The sequence below is a fragment of the Pantherophis guttatus genome, chromosome 7, assembly GCF_059756535.1.
Source record: "Pantherophis guttatus breed Tessera chromosome 7, ASM5975653v1, whole genome shotgun sequence".
Taxonomy (NCBI): domain Eukaryota; kingdom Metazoa; phylum Chordata; class Lepidosauria; order Squamata; family Colubridae; genus Pantherophis; species Pantherophis guttatus.
This window is the reverse complement of record NC_142069.1, coordinates 54855406-54875608: the sequence shown is the minus strand read 5'-3', so window position 1 is coordinate 54875608 and position 20203 is coordinate 54855406. Positions and strand designations below refer to the sequence as shown.

At 37.4% G+C, this 20203-nt stretch overlaps 2 protein-coding genes across 3 annotated transcripts in view; one reads left to right on the top strand and one right to left on the bottom strand.

Annotated features, from left to right (window-relative positions):
• Window positions 1-15948, bottom strand: part of LOC148112851 (uncharacterized) — a 41987-nt gene extending 26039 nt beyond the window's left edge. Inside the window, exon 1 of one of the 2 annotated variants that reach the window (XR_015728753.1) lies at window positions 14494-15943. The gene's annotated coding sequence lies outside the window, so the exon portion shown is untranslated. Of the gene's footprint in view, window positions 1-14363 lie in introns of both variants that reach the window. The other variant, XM_087873214.1, reaches the window with a different exon arrangement.
• Window positions 15949-16873: 925 nt separating this feature from the next.
• The window catches only part of ARID2 (AT-rich interaction domain 2), a 279055-nt gene continuing 275725 nt past the window's right edge, over window positions 16874-20203 (top strand). Inside the window, exons 1-3 of the mRNA XM_060694701.2 lie at window positions 16874-17867; window positions 18043-18136; window positions 19174-19271. Coding sequence (XP_060550684.1) covers window positions 17776-17867; window positions 18043-18136; window positions 19174-19271 — 284 coding nt within the window. The 5' untranslated portion in view covers window positions 16874-17775. The remainder of the gene's footprint in view (window positions 17868-18042; window positions 18137-19173; window positions 19272-20203) is intronic.

Sequence of the window (20203 nt, the reverse complement as noted above, 5' to 3'; positions counted from 1 at the left end):
CAGCAGGAGACTAAACCGTCCAGGTCGACCCAGTCGATAAACTGAAGAGAGCAGCAGGAAGGGCGGGGCTAAACGTCATTGCAGACCCGGTCCTGATTGGTCTACTGACTGAGTTTACCCGCGCTGCCTGCCGTTCCCAACCAGGGAGGAGAAGTAAATGTTATAAAGTATCCTTCTAATATACTTCAAATGTTTGTCCAAATTTAGATTAAAATGTTTTTTTAAATTAATTCTTTGAAATAGAAGCATTCTACCTTGCTACTTATATACTATAAGGCAGGGATCCCCAACTACTAGGCCATGGCCCACTACTGGGCCTTGGCCTATTTGGAACTGGGCCATAGAAGTGGCGGGTGAGTGCATGCATAGCTCCATTTGCACAAATAGCAGACGAAAGTGTGCATGTGCTTTCTACCATCTACAAGTTCAATCACTGTGTGTTTTTATGTAACTTGAAAACTCTTTGCATTAAGGTTTCCTAAATCACATATTTTCCTATGGGGACTCCTTTAGGAGAATATTTTTCTATGGAAGCTCCTTTTAAATTGTTATATGAGATTTGAACTCTTTATGCTCTTTGCCACTGAATGTGGTTACTTGAAGCCAAAAAAGAATGTTCAAATTCTTTCCTTTTCTTTTTAAAATAAAGTGAACCACCAGACCCACAGGTCAAGAGTTCAGTTAGCATTTTATTGCTCATACCGTGCCTATAAAACAGAAATCTTTCCAGATTGGAGGTTTGCACCTGGGCTAGACTAGATAAGATTCAGTGGCATTCAAGGGTGATTGGACCTTACCCTCTTTTGCCTATGTAGAGATTCCAGATTAATTCCCTGCTTAACTCCTTTCCTTGGCTCTCCAACATCACATTTGATTATATTTATCACTGTAGGGTTGATCTATCTCCCTAAAACGGAGGTGACTATTCCCTAGCCACATGCCTCAATGTGTCTCAAAGTCTAGGAGGCTGCATTATTGAAATAAGACACAGGTAACTGAAACCTCATCTTTTCTGCCCTCTTAGGTAGATTAGTGAAGAAGATGCCAGGTAAGGCATGCCCCTGGAAGGCAGACAATTAGAATTATCAAGTGATTAGACAAAGATAGGAGACAGAATAGAATGTATAGAGCCAGATGATTGCTAAGGAAGAGTTAAAGACTATGAAGAAATATTATATTCTATTAGTCCCTCTAGCCCAGGGATGTCAAACTTGTGGCATCACGTGATGTATCACAACTTTTTTCTACTTCGCTAAACCGGGGGTGGGCGTGGACAATATCTGATGCATCTGGCCCATGGGCTACAAATTTGACATCCCTGCTCTAGCCTGTCAACCAATGGGCTCAGCTTGACACTGCAAGACTCCGTCCACCCAAAAAAGTATATTAACAACTGAATTTAGAAATCAAATTAAACCTTGTCAACACAGAATCATATCAATAGGTCTTTCTATTTCATCAATAAGGACTGCTGTAATTTAAATGCTAACAGTGAATATATTTCATAAATCCAAATTTTAAAACAGAATGGTAATTTCTTTCCAACCAAGCAAAGTTATATTTTCAGCTAAACTCCAAGCTCATTTCATTTTAGCCTAAACACTTGCATTACAAATATATATATTGTGCTCAAAATATACTATTCCTGACAGACTTTTTTTTTACTGACTGGAAAGATATATGATCCTAATTTGGTTTACATTTACAGAATAAATTTAAACCACACAGATTGCAGAGAAGAGATATATTAAGTTAGCAATCAATAATTGCAAGTTATAATATAAAACTGTGATCTAACTAAATAGAGATATATGACAGATATTTAGGCCCATACTGCTCCTTCTATAATGAAAATAAATGCTCAAATTCTCCAGTGTACACTTAATATAACATAAAATATAGGCATGGACAAAACAGCCAGCACATATTAGACGCAGGCATGTGTTTCCATGTTTAGAAATGAGACAAAATGCAAACCAGCCTACCATGGTGCATACAGACCAAGGTGTACATTGACTTTTTAAAAAAATAATATAAATAGAAAGAGCAACATGTTCAAAATACATATAGACAGTGTGTTGTCTGGTTACAATTCTTTTGTGTAATATTAATCATAGTAATAATAATAGTATTCTCTAATAGTAATCTCATAATAACAGTGTTTTTCCCTCATAATATTAATCCATATTAATTGTTAATACTAATTGTACATTGGCTTTTCACTGCCATATGGGGGCGGGTGGGCTACATGAAAAAAGAATGGGCAACACCCAGCAATATCATAGCAGAATAGATGCTAAATTTAATAGAATTTTAACAAATCAAAATTATTGCATTTCTATAACATTCTTTATAAATGGCTTTAATAATTAAATACATTAAATATTATTTAAATGAAACTAGCACTCTTCTTGGACTAAACCCAAAGTTTCGCAGTTGTGGGTATAATATACCCCTAGATTTAGATGTAAATACTATGAACCACCACATTTAAAATCTCGAAGCCATGAAATACCTGGCTGTAGTTTACAAACTGTAGATGATTTCCTGAATTAGAGTTGTTGTTTTTTTTAAAAAAATCCATTAAATTATAAATAAACTAGTTTATATTTTAAATACCAGTTCTTTATATAGTTAATAGTCTTGAAAGTCAGCTTGTGACTACACCGCTATAAATATAGCAAAAAGGCAAACTGCTTACCTAGATTAGCAATCATAAATCAGGATTTTGTGCTAGTTATACCTTTGAAAAATGTTTAATGCATTCAATATTCTCTCTCTCTCTCTCTCTCTCTCTCTCTCTCTCTCTCTCTCTCTCTATATATATATATATATATATATATATATATATATATAAAATGTTACCATATTCCATTTAAGGCAATTTCTATATGTCTAGAAAACTGAACACCTCCTTTTGTATATTGTGGACTACAAACAAAAATACAAGTTATTGTGTGAACATAACCCCTATGTTACAATTATACTTGTAGTTTACATTCAACCAATTACCAGAAAAGTTAAACCGTTACTGGGCATCACAAAAGAAAGAAAAAATGTGTAGTGCATTTTTTAAAAAATGCAATCTAGTTATTCCTCTACAACAGGAGTGTCAAACTGGCGGCCCACAATCAAGTGGGCTCCCATCCCTCTGGATTCCCCAGGTCTTCAGGGCCTTGTGAAAGTGTCAAAGTGGGGGCATTTAGTTATTGCATTTCTGAACTGCCCATCTCCCTCAAAGACCTGAGTTATATCATTGCTTCCTAAATTGCACTGGCTTCCAATTTCTGAGTCCAATTTCAAGGTCACCTTTAAAACTCCATAGACACAGAGAACCAGGTTATTTTTGGAATTGTCTCTCCCTGAGGCTATTTGTCCATCCTACTAGATCAATTAGGACACTCCAGGTCCCCTCTCTTAAATGCGGTAATTTGATGGGACCCTGTAGGTCAGGGGTGTCAAACTTGTGATGTCATGTTGTCATCACGACGTATTGTGACTTTTTTCCTTTGTTAAAATGGGGGTGGGGTGGCTAGCATGTGACGCATCCAGCCCACAAGTTTGCACCCCTGCTATAGGTGCATCTTCTCTATAGCTACCCCAGTTCTTTGGAAAACTCTTCCAACTGAGATTCGAAGGCTCCCTATCGTTCTAATCTTCCAGAAGGCCATGAAGACCTGTTTCTTCCTATAAGGATTGGTTTAGGGTGGAGGCTAAATCAGGAGGCCGATTGGTCTGGCACCTGGTGGGATAGTTAGTTTTGCTTTTGTTGTTTTCATTGGTTGTGGGCTGCCTAGGATTACATGATTTAGGCAGTCATATAAGTTACATAAACATCTCTATTAGTCAGAGTACGATATTTTTCAAAGTATAAGACACTCCGGAGTATAAGATGCACATTAGTTTTTGGGGAGGAAAACAAGAAAAAAAATTCTGCCTCTGCCTATCAGCATCCATCGGTATTCATCTGGCAGGGTTCTTGCAGCAAATGGCAAACAGCATGGTAAGTTTCAGCACGTTATTGAAGCTTGATTTACCACGAACAGCTGCCTCTGCGCATCGCATTTTTAGCCTCCACGCATCATGTTTTTGGCCTTTGCATGCTCCTTTAGACCCGTTCCAGGCTGCAGGGATCACCACAGTACATCGCTGGCGATCGCCGCCTCAGCACGTTGTGTTTTTGGCCTCTGTGCATTGCATTTTCGGCCAGTTCCAGGTGGCGGGGATTGCTGCTGCCGCCGATCCCCGCCACCTGGAACTGGCATAAAATGTGATGCACGGAGGCCGAAAATGCAATGCGCGGAGGCGGCGATCGCCGGCGATGTGCTGTGGCAATCCCCACAGTCTGGAACGGTTTAAAACAGACCGTGTGAAGGCTGAAAACGCGATGCACGGAGGCCGAAAATGGCTGAAGGGTGGATGGGCAGGGCTTCAGCAACATTCGTTGTATAAGACTCACCACAATTTTCACCCATTTTTTTTGAGGGGGGAAAGTGTGTCTTATACTCCAAAAAGTACAGTAATTTCTTGTCTCCGAGAGTTTGCAAGGAAATAAAACTAAGATATTCCATTAGAAGCATTTAGTTTGCTAGAGTAAAATGCAATTAACTCTAAATGTATGCTTTTTTTCTGTATTTCTGTCAGGAGCAAAAAATTAGGAAGCAAGGCAGTTCAAATTACTAGAGGTTTATTGCATGCTAAAGTTCTCTACAAGAATCTGAATTACTAAAGGTCAAAGCAAACTGGCAGTAGATATGAATCCACGGAATTCAAAGGGGGCTGGACTTAGATCTCTTGTGAACAGGAAGAGATTGAAGAGTGATGATGCACCTGATCCCTCCCTTGGCCTTAGCTTGGTCATTTTCTACAATTTCTGTACATGTTAAAAAGCTAGTTTACTTGAGGGACTCTGCTTCCCATAGTGCCTGCCTGACTAGCTCATTCTGACAAGATTTGCACACTTCATGTTGTTTTGAATAAACAATGCCATCTATTAGGACCCTGGAAAGCACCTTGTCAGTTACTATGCCTACTCTATGAACAAGGATCCCATAAGATCAAGATGTCCCCCACCCTGCTGATGTTTTGAAGGGCCTAGGCATCCAAGCCTTTGGCTAGGGTGACTCAAGCCCCCACTTTGGACATGTAGGTTTATTTCTTTTGTTTCCATCTGTTTATGCTACTTTCCCCATCTTTACTCTTCATGTTTGTCTATTGTTATTTTTTTCTTGTTAACCTTTATTATCTGTAATCATTCAGAGTTGTGAGTCAGGTAACATACACATTTAAGTAACCACTATAACAATAATGATAATCATCTTCAGCAAAGATATAGAAAGTTGCTTTTGCGTTCTAACACATCTCCTCTCTCACACAATTACTCCAACATCTACTAAAAATACAATACAGTAACATACACTATGCTGTATTAACAGCATAGAATTATACATTCAGTAAGACAGAAATGTTTTTTTCACCCAAAAGGGTTACATTTGAATGCAGTTCCACAGAATGAAAATTTGCAAAACTGAAAAACCGTCTAGGATTTTTAATTCATTTGTCTCACACTAAATCAGCCAATACCCTTGCCTATTCTCATGGCCAATTATAGATACTGCTGACCTTGTCCTTACATTAGAGCTGCTGTATTTTTTCTACTTGCATCCCTTTTTCTTAAAGAAACACAGCACTGCTAAGCAATTGATCTATATGCAGAATATTTCACCCTTTTTATAGGATGGTGAATACCAATATAATTTTAAACACTTTTCTTTTAAAATGAGAGATTGCTACATTAAACACCAGCGCTAACAAGACAAAGAACGTGAAGGAGAGACTACTGAAGGACCAAGAGAGGATAACTCTCCAAATAACAACTCTCCTCCCCAAAACACATCACTTAAAAGAAATGTACTGTATATTAAATATTTTGAGAATATTTAATAAGTCATTAGTAAAAACAGTAAATCACTATTAAATGTAACTCTAATACTATAATTACTAGATGTAGCTCACTCTAAAAAATGATGGGCTAGTTTTAATCTTATCAAAATCCAACTATTTTAATTTAATCTATTATGTCATGCGTTGATGAAAACATACATTTTAATACTTCAAGATTAATTTGATTTCAAACTATAAATATTGTGTACATTTATATTTTACTTCAACTGTATAATTTTCATGTGAACTTTAGGTTGATTTCACCTGAGATACTGTGTTGAAATTCTGCCAAAATATACAAAATAGAAAAAAAAATTGCTAACATGAAGAGAAGAGGCTATGAATAATTTGCTGACTAAATTGCTAATCCTCATTAGGGCTATGAAGATTTCTGATCTCTATTATAAATATTTTTCTAATAGATTTCTGATCTCTATTAGAAATATTTTAAGTAAAAATATATCATAAAGCCACATAATTTGAAGTTTGATTGCTAACACTGTAAAGAAGCTATATACTTCTATCACTTCAGGTCTTATTAGAACTGCTTTTGATCTTAACACTAAAATATATATAATTTCTCCTGATATTTAGTCTGCTTTAATTTCTTTCAAAGTAACAAGCTGGAAAGAAGCAATAATTTTATTTCCTTGTTTCTTATAAAACTTAGCTATGGCAGATATATCTGGTCTTTCAGTATCATTTACTACAATTTAATAATATCTGTTTATTTAAGAGTATAAAACAATAAATTAAATTTAAAAATTCTTTTTGCTTCACATTACATAATGGTCATTTCTGTTATACAACATAACAATCACTCAATGTATGTAAACTAAATATATGTTTGCGTGCGTGCGTGCGTGCGTGCGTGTGTGTGTGTGTGTGTGTGTGAAACTCAAGGCTCGAGGGCTGGATCCGGCCTGCGGAATGCTTAGATTAGGCCCATGGGTCCGCCCTGGAAACAGTGAAGGACTGGCCCGTGGTGCCTCTGTCAGCGAAAATGGAGCTCGGGAGGGCTCCTCCCAGGCTCCATTTTCGCTGGCAGAGGGCTGCAGGAAGCTGTTGCAGCAAAGATAGTACCTATATTAATAGATGCCATGAGTCCAGTCATAAAGTAATAAGTGCCACTTGAACACCACTGTATTGATAAAATCCCCATCAGTTAATCGTAAAATGTAGCTTTAATAGCTTATATCCTGTAACTATACCTTTAACATCATCAGACAACAACACCTGCATATCCCAGGTCCCTGGAAAAGATTTAGCGAATGGACAAAAATATCAAATCTATTCTAAACTTATAGCTAGCTAGGCGACAACAATAATAATAAATTACAAGGTGACCAAAGACTGGATGTGAATATCTCTCCATGGTCTTCAGACTATCTAGATTCTCATACTTCAGATAAATCTAAGAGAAGCCTCTTGTAGAAACCTTATTCCTCCTCTTCCTCCTCCTCCTCTTCTTCTTCCTCTTCCTCCTCTCTTCTTCTCATCCTTTTACTGCTTCAGGTGTTGAGGGAGATACAAAGTCCTCGCTCTTGTTTTTCTGGCAGCCTCAAACATTGTTAATTGATGTTGTAGTCTAAAAACATGCCAACCCACAACTGCCTTTAAACTATGTATTCGGTATTTATTTTTATAAATACCAATTATAAAGACATTAGAATCCATTGAACATTTATAGTGTTAGAAGACACATATCTGTTTGGCACTCTTCAATCAAATATCCCATAAATAGCAGCCAAAAATATATTTACATCTTTCATAGGCCTTTATGACAAAACTGAAAAATTTCTGACAGGAAAAAAGGAAATTTCAGTTTCTGGAAAAATAACTGATATCACAATAACACTGCAACATTACATAGAAAACGGGCACATAACCCCAATTTTCCATTAAATGAAATTTGGTCAAAAGATTTTTCAGGGCCAGCTATTTCAAGCCAAAACGTTGCCTCTTTACATTCTAAAGAGACAACCTTTCAAGTAATATTAGCTCCAGAAATACAAGGTAAATCAATTCATTTTGCATGTAGCCAATTCATAACTGAAAACAAAGCAGAGTAGTTACACACCTAGCTCAATACATTACTTTCTCCGGCTTGATATACTACCCTGTTTTGTTGGAATTAAAATTAAATCTCTCTGCTGTAGTAATAAATTACCATTTTTTACCAGTTTACAGCTACAAGGCAGTAGTTGGTGGTACAATTTTTACAAAACAGTGTATGCAAAGGACTCAAGCTGAATTACTAATAAAATAGGAAGAAGCTTGTTTGAAAATGCCATTTTGGGAGGGAAAATGGAATGGTGGACTAAAACTGTTCCATGGCAGTTGGGACTGTTAAGAAGGGAAGGCACACATTGTGCCAGCCAGCAGTAGCATAAAATGAATGGGTTCCTACCCAGGGTAAGAAGGAATAATCTCTTCAGTGTGAAAATAAATAAAAAGTCAGACTCAAGGAACAACTGAAGGGGAAGAAGTTAACTACTAAACATAGAACAGCGTGAGTATTGCCTATCACAGTATCAAAAACAAACATTTAATTATCTTACTATTTTTTTTTTTTTTTTACAAAAGCTGTAGATTGCTTTGCTATTCATTTATTTTTGTAAGGCTTTGCTCTTCTACTATTATTACTAGTACAGGTCTCACAGAAATTTGAATTTGGAAAGTTTTAATCTATTAGCATTCAAAAATACTGGGACTTTACAAATATAAAAAATAGTTTTAGCTGTTTTAAAATAATCATGTTGATTAGAACCGGCCCTCTTACTGCAATCACAGCAATTGAATTGCTGCCTTATAACTCTTTATGATTCTCAAGAAAGTTTAGGCTGACTGTTCCCATTGTTATATGCCACAGCACTCTTAAAATATATTCTGGGAATTAAGCATCTGCTATGCTTCTTCCCTTCAATCAGAGACTTAAAAGAAGACTGACAGGCCATAGCAAGACTAGGGATACAATTTATCTTTAATATTTACTAAATAATTTCACAATATCAAAGAATCGATTTTACTATTCCAAATATACTCCCAGGACCCATAACAAACAGATTATTGGATGAACTGAAACTGTTAGCATTTTTGTGTCATGTCACTTCTGAAGCAATTGTTAGTATACCGTGTTTCCCCGAAAATAAGACCCTGTCTTATATTTTTCTGAACCCTGAAATAAGCACTTGGCCTTATTGCCATGCGCTCAAAAGCCCGATTGGGTTTTTTATCAGGGGATGTCTTATTTTGGGGGAAACAGGGTAGTACATTGCTTCAGCATCTTCCCAGTTATTAAAAATACAGAAAGTATCTTGCTTTTTGCTGAGAAGCCAAGTGTTATAGCTAGAAGTAACAAAAACCAACTTCTCCTTCAGTGCAGGATAAAATCTTTACTAGCTTCTATATGTCTACTCAAATCCAAGTCTCATTACTCCAGGGGAGTTATGCTCAAGTGATTGATATGCACAACAACCAAATTAGCCTTGAACTGTCTTTTTGAGTTTCATAGCTGTAAGACTTTCTTACTGATTTTCAAAATTAGATTTCCAACTAGATAGATTTCCATGCATTAAAACTGGAATATATAAGGGAATTATTCAAAACACTATAATGTACACCACATCAATTTACCGACTTTCCTATCTATTCTACCATAATGAATCAGAAGGAGGATCGAGATTTGAATCTCTTTCCCGGAAAAAGTGTCACTTTGCTCCTTGTAATCGCAGTTACATAATAGTTAAAACTTTTTTTTCTTTTTTCCTCTTCTTTCAACATCCTGATAGGGAAGTTGTATATTCCATTTTCTGCACTTACTCAGGGAGGATTGATTTAAATCAAGGTGATTGTAATCAATGAATTAAAGAATATGCCAAAATAACAAACTAATACACATTTTCCCACTTAAAAGTAGTACATCTAGTGAATAAACTATGTTAATTTAAATTAAGTATGATTTGTATCAGCTTAAACATTTTGGAAGACTTTTTCTATTTACACAGAGAGAACATTTTTACGAGTATCTCCAACAATGTGTAAGCTTGCAAAAATATAAAAATATACAGATAATCCTCCATTTATAATCACAATGGTGATTTTAGTCATAAGTCATTGAAATCATAAGTTGAGACACCACGTGTCCAGTTTGGTGGTTTTTGCCATTTTCTGACCATGGAATGCTGCAACCTGTCATAATTGCAAACCAGCTGCCAAGTGCTCAAAATGTGATCATGACTCATAATTTTGAAGATGAATCATAAGTAGCTTTTTTAAAGTCCTCCCTAATTTTGAATGGTTATTACAGAATCAGTTGTAAATCTAGGACTATCTGTAGAGATACCTATGCTAGAGAAGCTTAACAATTTATGTTCATAATTAATTCAGACATTAATTTTTAGAACTATGATTACATCTCAATTTACTTAACAAAAATTCAGTATCTTCCATTTTTTATTCATAATTAATTTGCATTGTTTCAGTTTAAAGTATTTCAATACCTAATAATAGTAACATTCAAAAGCTCCAAAAGTGCTAGTTTGATACAATAGTCAGAACACCAGGCTAGAAACTAAGAGACTGAGACAAAGCCAGTTGGGTGACCTTGGGCCAGTTACTCTCTCTCAGCCCTATGAAAGAGGCAATAGTAAACTACCTCCAAAAGATAAACGTAGATTCAGTCACCAGGAGTCAACACTAGCTCAAAGGCACGAGTGCACCCATGTGCACACACAACTCTAAAATTGTTGTAAATGATGTTATCTTGAAAATTTTACTAACTTAAATATGTTTAGAAAAAAGTTTTATTGAAGACTGAGTCTAGTAGATGCTTTATAGGTAATGGCATTAAGTAACTGAGGTAGGACACAACTATGTATAGATTTCTACAAGCAACTTGATGGTAAAAGCACTGAAAAATATGTATCTCTTAATAAACAGATTAAGAGCTTCACATTGATTTAACTGATACAGAACATGTCACTGATGTTCATATGAAACTCAACAATGACTGTATTTATAAGCAGTGAACTTTAAGGGATAGAAAAATTAACGCAGACTGTAGAGACAGATGTTCTTATTTTCAAAATGGATTTCTATGACATATTGATGAAAGCCAGTCTGTTTAAAGTAGATGGACAAAGTATTTCCACCATGTTGCAGGATGAAATAAAACAAAAAGTCAACTTTTCCTTTAATAATTACACAATAAGAAAAAATTGAAAATCAGTTCTCAGTATTGAGATGCAATGACTAGATAGGCTCAGGATATGATTAGTGAAAGGCAACTGTACTTATAATTTTGCTATTCTAACTATTTTTGTGTGATCCTAAATAGGATGTTTTGTCCAGAACACATAACAGTCATGTAAGGTGAAATTAATGTTTCATATAAAGCCAATCTTATTTCCACTATACAATCTCCCCTCATTAACAAAATAGTAGTAGTCAACCTAGACTCTTGCAATTGCTTTGCAAAAAAATAAGCCAATAGAACTTCTAATTAATGACCTTAATAAAACTAATATCATAGTTAAAGGTTGTTTCATAAAGAAAATTCATTTTTTTCTTAGACTTTTGATCCAAGAATTTAAAGCTACCTTATTTTTCAATCAAAAATATTTTTTAAAAAGTTTGAGACAAACTTAAATTTATTGTAACCCAAGATATACTATTAATGGAGAATAAATTTGATGTAGCTGTAGGACATCAGGCTAGAAACCAGAAGACAGTTAAATTCTAATCCCATTTTAGGTACAAAGACAGCTGGGTGACTTTGGGCCAGTCACTTTCTCACAGTCCTAGGAAAGAGGCAATGACAATCGCTCCTGAAAAACCTTGCCAAGAAAACTGCAGGGACATGTCCAGGCAATCTTTAAGAATCAGACATGATTGAACAGAAGAAAAAAAAATCTCTTGTTAATGTTCAATTCTGCAAAGAGGCATATATGATAAAATATAACACTTTTAGTGATTATCCCTTATTTATTGGGAGTAATTTAGTCAAAAACAAGGTCTTTGATATACCTTAATTCTTTAAGAAAATATCTCCTCCTGATATCCCATGAACAAATTTCAGTTCCTACAGGTCCCTCAACCAACAGTTTAAGATTTCTTTATTTACTCTTATATCAACAATATTGTTTCAAGTTTAATCGAGATAATAAGACTATATAAAGATCACATAAGAAATTTTGTAAACAAAAAACATTCTGGCGGTTCAGCAATCAAGCTTTTATATAAATTAGCTATATTTATGGTCTAGATATCATAATCAAAGGATTGTTTTAAACATAACCCAATTCATAGGTTTTTATCTATTAGCCAAAAGGACCAGACATTTTCACCATTAAAAAATAATAATAATCGGATTCAGGAAGTGAGATTACTTCTAAGCAGATCAATCCCATGTTTACCTATCTAATTCAACTTATTTAATTACTTACCTTTTATACACTGTACATTACAGTTTATTTAATTAAGTGTACACAAAATTGACTCACAGCCAAGTCCTCCAAAATAGCATTTTCAAGTTTTCAACAAGGTTATATAAGTAGGGTATGCTTTGCTAGTATAAAAAGATGCTTTATCGATGGCATTTTACCACCTAATTGAATAAAATACCTACAAAAACTAGAAGATATCTTTAAGATGCATATAGAAACTCTAGGAAAAGGTGCATATTGTAAAAAAGCAAATCTTCTGTATATTTCCCCTGGAGTAAACTGTACTGAAGCCAGCACGATTAACATATCTGGTATGAGCCACATAGGAGCAAACTTCATAGGTTCATTATTAATAAAGCAAGCATATTTAAAAGCAGTCACCAAACACCCAAAAACAGACTCTGAACAGCCCATACCTCAGAATAAAATCAAGAGGCACTTAAAACAGATAAATTGCAAGCAGAAAGCAGCAGATATTTTCATAAAACAATGAAAAGTAGATACTGTTTCTTACTAGGAAAGCAGGCTCAGTGGGTTTCTTTCATATTATTCTTTATACAGTAATAAACATAATAAATAAGACTGAGGCGAAGTATCTGTAATTTACATATTTCTGTAGATTATAACAAGGATAACACTGATAAGAAATTAACAACGTATCTTTTAGCCAATATTCCAAATTAGCTTTTATTTTCATACTAACACCAAATCAAATAAAATGTACATCCTCTCATACAATCCAAGGCCCTTCATAACCTTTCATTTTAATCTTTATAGGATATTAAAAATCTTTATAGGATAAAGATATGTGGATTTCATACCATTTTGACAGACTCTATTTCCCAACAATCTAACAGCTTCCAATTGTTTTTTATCCTTTACAAATTATTATTTTAGGGTAGAGAGATAATGATTAGCACAGATCTCAAGGGTTTTATGTTGCTTTTTATTTTATTTTTTAAAAAACCAAATCTGTAAAAATGCTACTGACAAAGAGAAATGAGATTCTTACACAGGCACAATTACATCTTACAAGCTTGCCAACATTGCAACTTGAAGAGCATCATTCTAACAAAGCGATATATTCAGAAAGGAGCAGTAAACCCCGAAGAAACAGAGATTCGTTCCAAACGTGACATCATGATTAATGATACAATCTAAGAACACTCATCCATCTTTTAGAAAAAAAAAGACACAGCTTTGGAAAGGATGAGAACTAGGAGGAAAAGTTACATAGGCCGAGCTAGTTAAAAAGAAGCTGAAATAACCCGAAGCATGAATTAAAAACAATCCAGAAAATAGCACAAGACAGCCTCTTTATTTCATCCCACTGTTGTGACCGGTATCCAATTCCCCCAACCGTGTAAAGACCTACGTCGCGGCGGAAGGGGAGGAAGCCACCGATCGCGAGGCTGACGAGTTCTGACGGATTAAGAAAATTCCACAAGGCAAAGAAAAAAAGGCACACATCCAACGGGAAAAAGAAAATAAAGGAGCAAAGGAGCCGCCAACCCAAATGACTCCCAAGCAAGAATAAGTCCTATCTAAGACCGACGGGAGCACAACTGATTGCTCGCAATCCTCCGGGTGGCTCTCGCTTGCTAGCTCCGCCTGCCTCGGTTCTGGGGCTTTTACGTAAAGCCCCGTTGAAGGGCCGGGCGAGAGTGCTTCTCATCCCTCCCCTCCGTTGTTCGCTTAGTGAACTGTCCACCGCCTTCTGCTCTCCTGCCCCCTTAAGTAGAGCCCGTCTCTGCTGACAGCTGTACCGGCACAAAATGGGGCTCTCTTCCCGTGGGCGCCGCCATTTTGTGAAGAGCCACCTCAAGCGGTTCTTGGCATGGGGTTCACCGCTGCAGCGTCCTAGGCCAGAGGATGCGGGTAGCAATAAGGCAGGTGCGCTGGAACGGCTGCTGGGGTCTTTGGAATGGTTGAATTAAAATGACCCCCTACAGGGAATCCCCAGCTGACACTTACGTAAGGGACGTGCGCAATTGCTGTGCTCAGCCACGGAAATCTTTCTACTCGTGCTCTACGCAATTTGCCTATCCTTGCCTTGGCTGCTCCTGCCGCTAGAGTACACATAAATTGAAACTGACTCGCTCACCTCTGCCAAGTACTGTGAGAGGGAGACCCCCTAGTTTTTGAGTCATTCGAGGACTGTTGACGACTTTCCCGGAATGATCGAGCTTCCGTTTTTATCGGGTACTGGTCACTTTACATTACTAGGTTGATGTTGAGCATTTCTGCAGGTATTATTACGTTAAAAAGCGGAGATACCTCCGCCTGAATACTGTAGCTAGAAGCAGAAAGTTCTGTGGGAGAAATTTCTGCAACGTTTCATGTAGAAATTATACAATTTATACCTGTAGCATTTTTAAAAAGCTGGCATGTGTTCCTAAAGGGGATTTCGCTACAATAATAAGTCGAAGGCAATTCTTACCAAGCATCTTATTACATCACTTTCTCATTTTCAACATGAAACTGCAATCAGACTGAAAAATCATGGATTTTGACTTAATTTCCTGAAGAAATGCAATCTAAATTTTAAAGGGAATATTGGTATGTTTGTGGGGTTCTTGGAGCTCTCCGAGATTGCTTGTTTTCTTGCAGATGTTTCATTACCCAAACTCCGTAACATCAGTGCTAGTAAAGAGTGCTGTTGTTTGGGTAATGAAACATCTGCAAGAAACAAGCTCAGAGAGCACCAAGGACCCCCATGTCAACCCTGAGCTACAAATATTCTCATTTATTATTGGTGTCTTTGCCAGGATCTGAGATCACAAACTACTGGAATCAGTTTTTAAACCAAATTGTAGTTAACAAAGTGTCAAATTAATAGCATGGCGATAGAGGGCTGAGTTTTCAGTTGACCACATAAGAGAGAAAAGTGTTTCCAGTTTCAAATACCCACCTACAATTTTGTTTAATCTGAATGCATCCTCATCCATGTTACCATGAATAAATTAAAAAGTAAAGAACATTTTAGCAAGCAGCCTTTGTAGAATGCAATCATTTTATGGGCCTATCTGCTACTTTAAATAGAAAAAGTCATAATTTTAAAGTATGCATTACTGTACTTTGAATTATCAAGATAACAACTGTATATTAGCCTTCATTCATAACTGTTTATCTGAAAATCATTTATGATTAAGGTCCCTTTTAATGTATGTGTAATGCTCTAAGACATGGATGTCAAACTAATGGCATCACATCGCTATGTGATGTTTTGCAACGTTTTCTCCCTTCATGGAGCTGGGCCGGGCATGGCCTGCACATGACGCATCTGGCCCGCGGGCTGCCAGTTTGACACCTCTGCTCTAAGAGAACAAAAACATTCTTCAATTCCATACATACAGCTTAAGAATTCTAATTTGAGCCACTATTGTGATTATGTTTTTCCCCTTTTTCCCCTTCCCCTTTTCCCCCTTATTCACATTCTCCTTCAGATCAATTATACTATTCCTATATATTGCCAAGTCAGTGAAGTAATTGAAACTGAATCCTAGGCTGTTGTATATAAGATTAAAATTTTGGTTTACATGCTTTTCCTTCCTTTCCAATCACTTATTCATTCTGAAAAACATATTCCTTCCTTATTGTACATAATCACACAATATATTATAATTGCTATAAAGGTGAGGCATCTATAGCCTTCTGAAAGTTGCTGAGTCCAAGTCAACATGGCCATAAGCAAGGGATGCTAGGAGATGTGGTTTAGCAGGGAGGGAGGGAGAGAGAGATCAAAAAAGAGCATGCTATAATTCCTCTGACACTTATCTTTTATAGCCCCTAAATCTCTCTTCTGCTTATACAGAACATGATTAGGTATACAACATTCATGATGCACAACATGTTTGGATTAAGAAACCTTGAGCTTTGTCTATAATTTTTACCAATAATATCTATATGATTACTGGACACTTATAGCATGAATTACCTCAACAAATACTTTACCGCTGTCTAAGGGACAGAATCTGCCTTCTTCAGTACTCTATAATATTTCAAGTATTCAAAGTGTTTAATCCACTGCAGGAGGTAGAACTGCAGAACAGATTTCCTTAATATGAATTAGTATTCACTGCTGGGATGAGATTTAAATTGATAGGCTTCATCATTATGCTCTATTTATCACATGTGTTTGGTTTAATGTATAGGCAATTTCTAAATATATTTTATAACTTTTTAATTCTGAAATGTATTTAATGAGTCTCAAGAAATCAGATTTTATTAAACTTTTTAATATCTCTTATGAATCACTCTTAATTCTAGGAGTCAGAATTATCCAATGATTACTTTAGATGATTTGTGAAAATAGATGAGAATATGCATTATACCGTAAATAACTTCACTAAAAATTTACCTTTAAAATTTTCTAAAATCTATTAGAGAAGGATATTTATTACTATTTAAAAAAACACAGTGGCTATATTTATTCAAAAATACTTAGTCCTCCTCTTCCCCTCTTCTTCTTTTTTATCTTTCAGTAAGTATTCTATCTGTTTAAAGTTTGGAAGAATGGAACATTTCCTCTGCCCCTAACCCTGGAACAACCGGTAGTAGCCCTTCCTCTCTCTCTTGCCTTCTCTCTTTCCGCCCGGCTTTGTGTGAAGTTTGCGGCACATTGCAGATGAGCCCTTAAGCCGCGAGAGAAGCCTATTGTTCCCCGCCAGGAACTGCTCGTTGGCAGGCCTGGCTTTTGCCATTTCGAAGCTGCTTTTTGCAGTTCCTAGGCTGACCGCCGGGGTTCGCTATGTTGCGCTCTCGCCCAGGCAGCAGCACGGCTACCTCAGATCTTTTTGTCTGAAGAGAGAAGTGAATCTTGCTGCTGTCGCCGCCGCCGCTGTACAGTGTGTATATGTGTGTGTGCGCGCGCGCGAGAGAGTGTATGAGAGAGCGAGAGAGAGGGGAGATTTCATGGATTCGCGTCTGTAATACACATACACTGTCAGTATCTCACTCCAGCTTCCCCAACCCCCACCCTACCACAACACTAACCCAATTCATTGTGTGATCCAGCAGCACCATGTTGAGTCTCATGTGCAGGCTGGCTTGGTTGGGCTTGTGGTGTTGAGAGCAGCAGGCAGGCAGGCGGCGGCGGCGGCGGCAGCAGCAGCAGCAGCAGCAAGAATTACCGAGAGGTGCCCCTCTCCCTCCCTGTGCGTTGTGTGGAGATAGGACTTACAATTACCACTCTTCGGCTTGTCTTATTCCTTTTAAACTTTTTTTCCTTTTTTAAAAACCAAGCCCGTCTCCATGGCTGATCCCAGGCCGAGTACAGGAACCTGGATCTCTTAAAGGCAAGGAGGAGCCGCGGATTGTTGTTGTTTTTCTATTGGATTTTTTTTAAGGAGACAAAACCCAAATCTTTTAAATCTGAGGGGGGAAAATGGCAAACTCGGCCGGAAAAAACCAACCAGACCATCGGAGAAAAGGACTCGCTTTTCTGGACGAGCTGCGGCAGTTTCACCACAGCAGAGGGTAAGGAAAATGGGGAGATGGAAGGGGATGGTGGTGGGGGAGGTTGTTTAAACCGACCGATTTTTAACTTCCAGCCCCTGCCCTGAAGGACGAAACGGCCCCCTGCGAGGGGAGAAAAGGAGGGCAGAGTTGACAAGTTGTTTCTCTCTCTCTCTCTCTCTCTCTCTCTCGCCAGGTCTCCTTTTAAGAAGATCCCTGTGGTGGGTGGAAAGGAGCTGGATCTTCACGCTCTCTACACCAGAGTCACCACTTTAGGCGGATTTGGGAAGGTGAGTGGAAGTTTTCCTTTGGCTTTCCCTCCCACTAACCTCCCCTCGAAACTCTCTTCCGACCCTGGGGGAAAGGCGGTTGGCGTGGGGTCGGGATCGGTCGTTGTTCAAGCCGGTTTGGGAAGGAGGGAAGTGGAAGAGGGAAGCAGGCAAGGTAGGTTGGCGGCTCGGCCTTGTTGGGGAAGAGCCGAAAAGGGGGGATTCAGGGATGCCGAAGGCAGCTTCTCGTGCCCCCTTTCCCTCTGCCCTCGATATTTGGCTCGTTCCCTCCTTTTCTGAGGAGAAGGCGAGTGGAGGAGGTTGTGTTTGGAAGCAGTTTCTTCCGTGTGTGTATGTGTGTGTGTGCGCGCGCGCGCAGAGTCTGAGTGCAGTTTTAGTGGAACTCAAAATTAGCGGGCATGTTTAACATCGATAATCGGCACGGAGCATGGGCTAGGAAATGATCCTCGCTGCCGTGGGGGGGCCCTGGCGTTGCCCTCGGAGCCCCTTCCGGGGAGAAATAACAAAAGGGGCAGCCAAGACGATGTGTAATCAAATAGCCATCTTTAGGCTTCAAGACTAGGGACAGAAATGTAGGCCTCAAAAGAAAGGCCTCTGTATTTGTGGAGCTTGTGGAGGGGGGAGACTCAGCGGGACGGTTTTCCTGCACCTTCAGCTAGTGGGGACGGCCCCCACCGAGACTTCCTTGACTCATTTTCAACTTCTTTGGGTTTTAACGGATCGCGGGAGGATTTAAAAGCAGACAACAGAGGAACTCCCGATTGGTTATTGTCCAGGCAGCGAAGACAAAAACAAACCTCTCCACAGAATAAAACCCGTTCACCTTCTCACTCATCTATAAAAGAAATGTAAAACACAAGGGGAAGAGCAATATTGTATTGCAGGGTGACTGTCAGAATAGAAAATCTAGATCCTATCATTTTTCTTAATCTATCATATTTGTTTGTTTCATGGCAGCCCCTTTTGATGGTGGCAATCAACAACGTTGTGTGTGTCTGTGTGTGGATTTGTGCATCTCTGTGTGTTGTTTTTGACAGGTATCTGAGAAGAATCAGTGGGGAGAAATAGTGGAAGCATTTAACTTTCCCAGAAGTTGTTCTAACGCTGCCTTCGCTTTAAAACAGTATTACTTGCGGTAAGTGCCATCAGATCTCTTGAAGCAGTGGCATAAAGCTTTGAACAGTATTTCAATTTATGTGAAGGTACAAAATATCTTCATTTTCTAAAACATATTAAAATTGTGTTCTCTCACCAACTGAAAGGCTTTTATGTTTGAAGTTTTTGAATTGCCTTCTATTTCTACCAGAATTAAAGTTCAGGTGCACAGAGTGCACAAGTAGCTGTTGTAAGCTTTTTATTAATACTAATTAATATTAGTATTTTAATTGCTTTACTAAGAAAATATAAAGTACTGGGTTTTAAAAACTTCATTTTAATAAGGAATAATCTTGTTCTTTGGAGACTGACATACTATTATTTTAAAGACTATGTACACATTGTTATCAAGAGTATTGCTGGTCAAATGTTGGTTTAGTTGCATATAAATATACATTAAAAAACATTTTTCAAATGACTTCTGAAACTATTTTTAAATATTCAATTGCAATCCTAATCAATTGGTCTTGTACTCTTCTTCAGAGACTTCATATCTTTTTTTAAAAAATACTAAGAATTGTCATGGTGATTTTCTTCTTTTTTTTTTAAACACTGAAAACACATTTACAAGTTATATGGTAGTTAATATTAGAAGATGTGTTACTGTACTTTAGTTTAGAAATCCAGTTGTATTAATTGTGACTTGTTTTAAAAAAGAGTTTTGGAGGTTTGTAACATAAATATGAGACATTATTTCCCACTACTGTCAATTTAAAAAGGAGCGGCAGTCTTTTATGATATCCAGGTTCTAATAATTTGAGATCAATCTGCTGAAAAATTATCATTCTGATAGAGAAAATGCAATTCTATTGGTACAGTTATTATTTGTTGTCCTAGATTGACTTCCAGTTGGAAGCTGCAGAGTTCACAGCCATAGTGTAGAAACTGTTATTGAATTATCAGAAAGTCTGG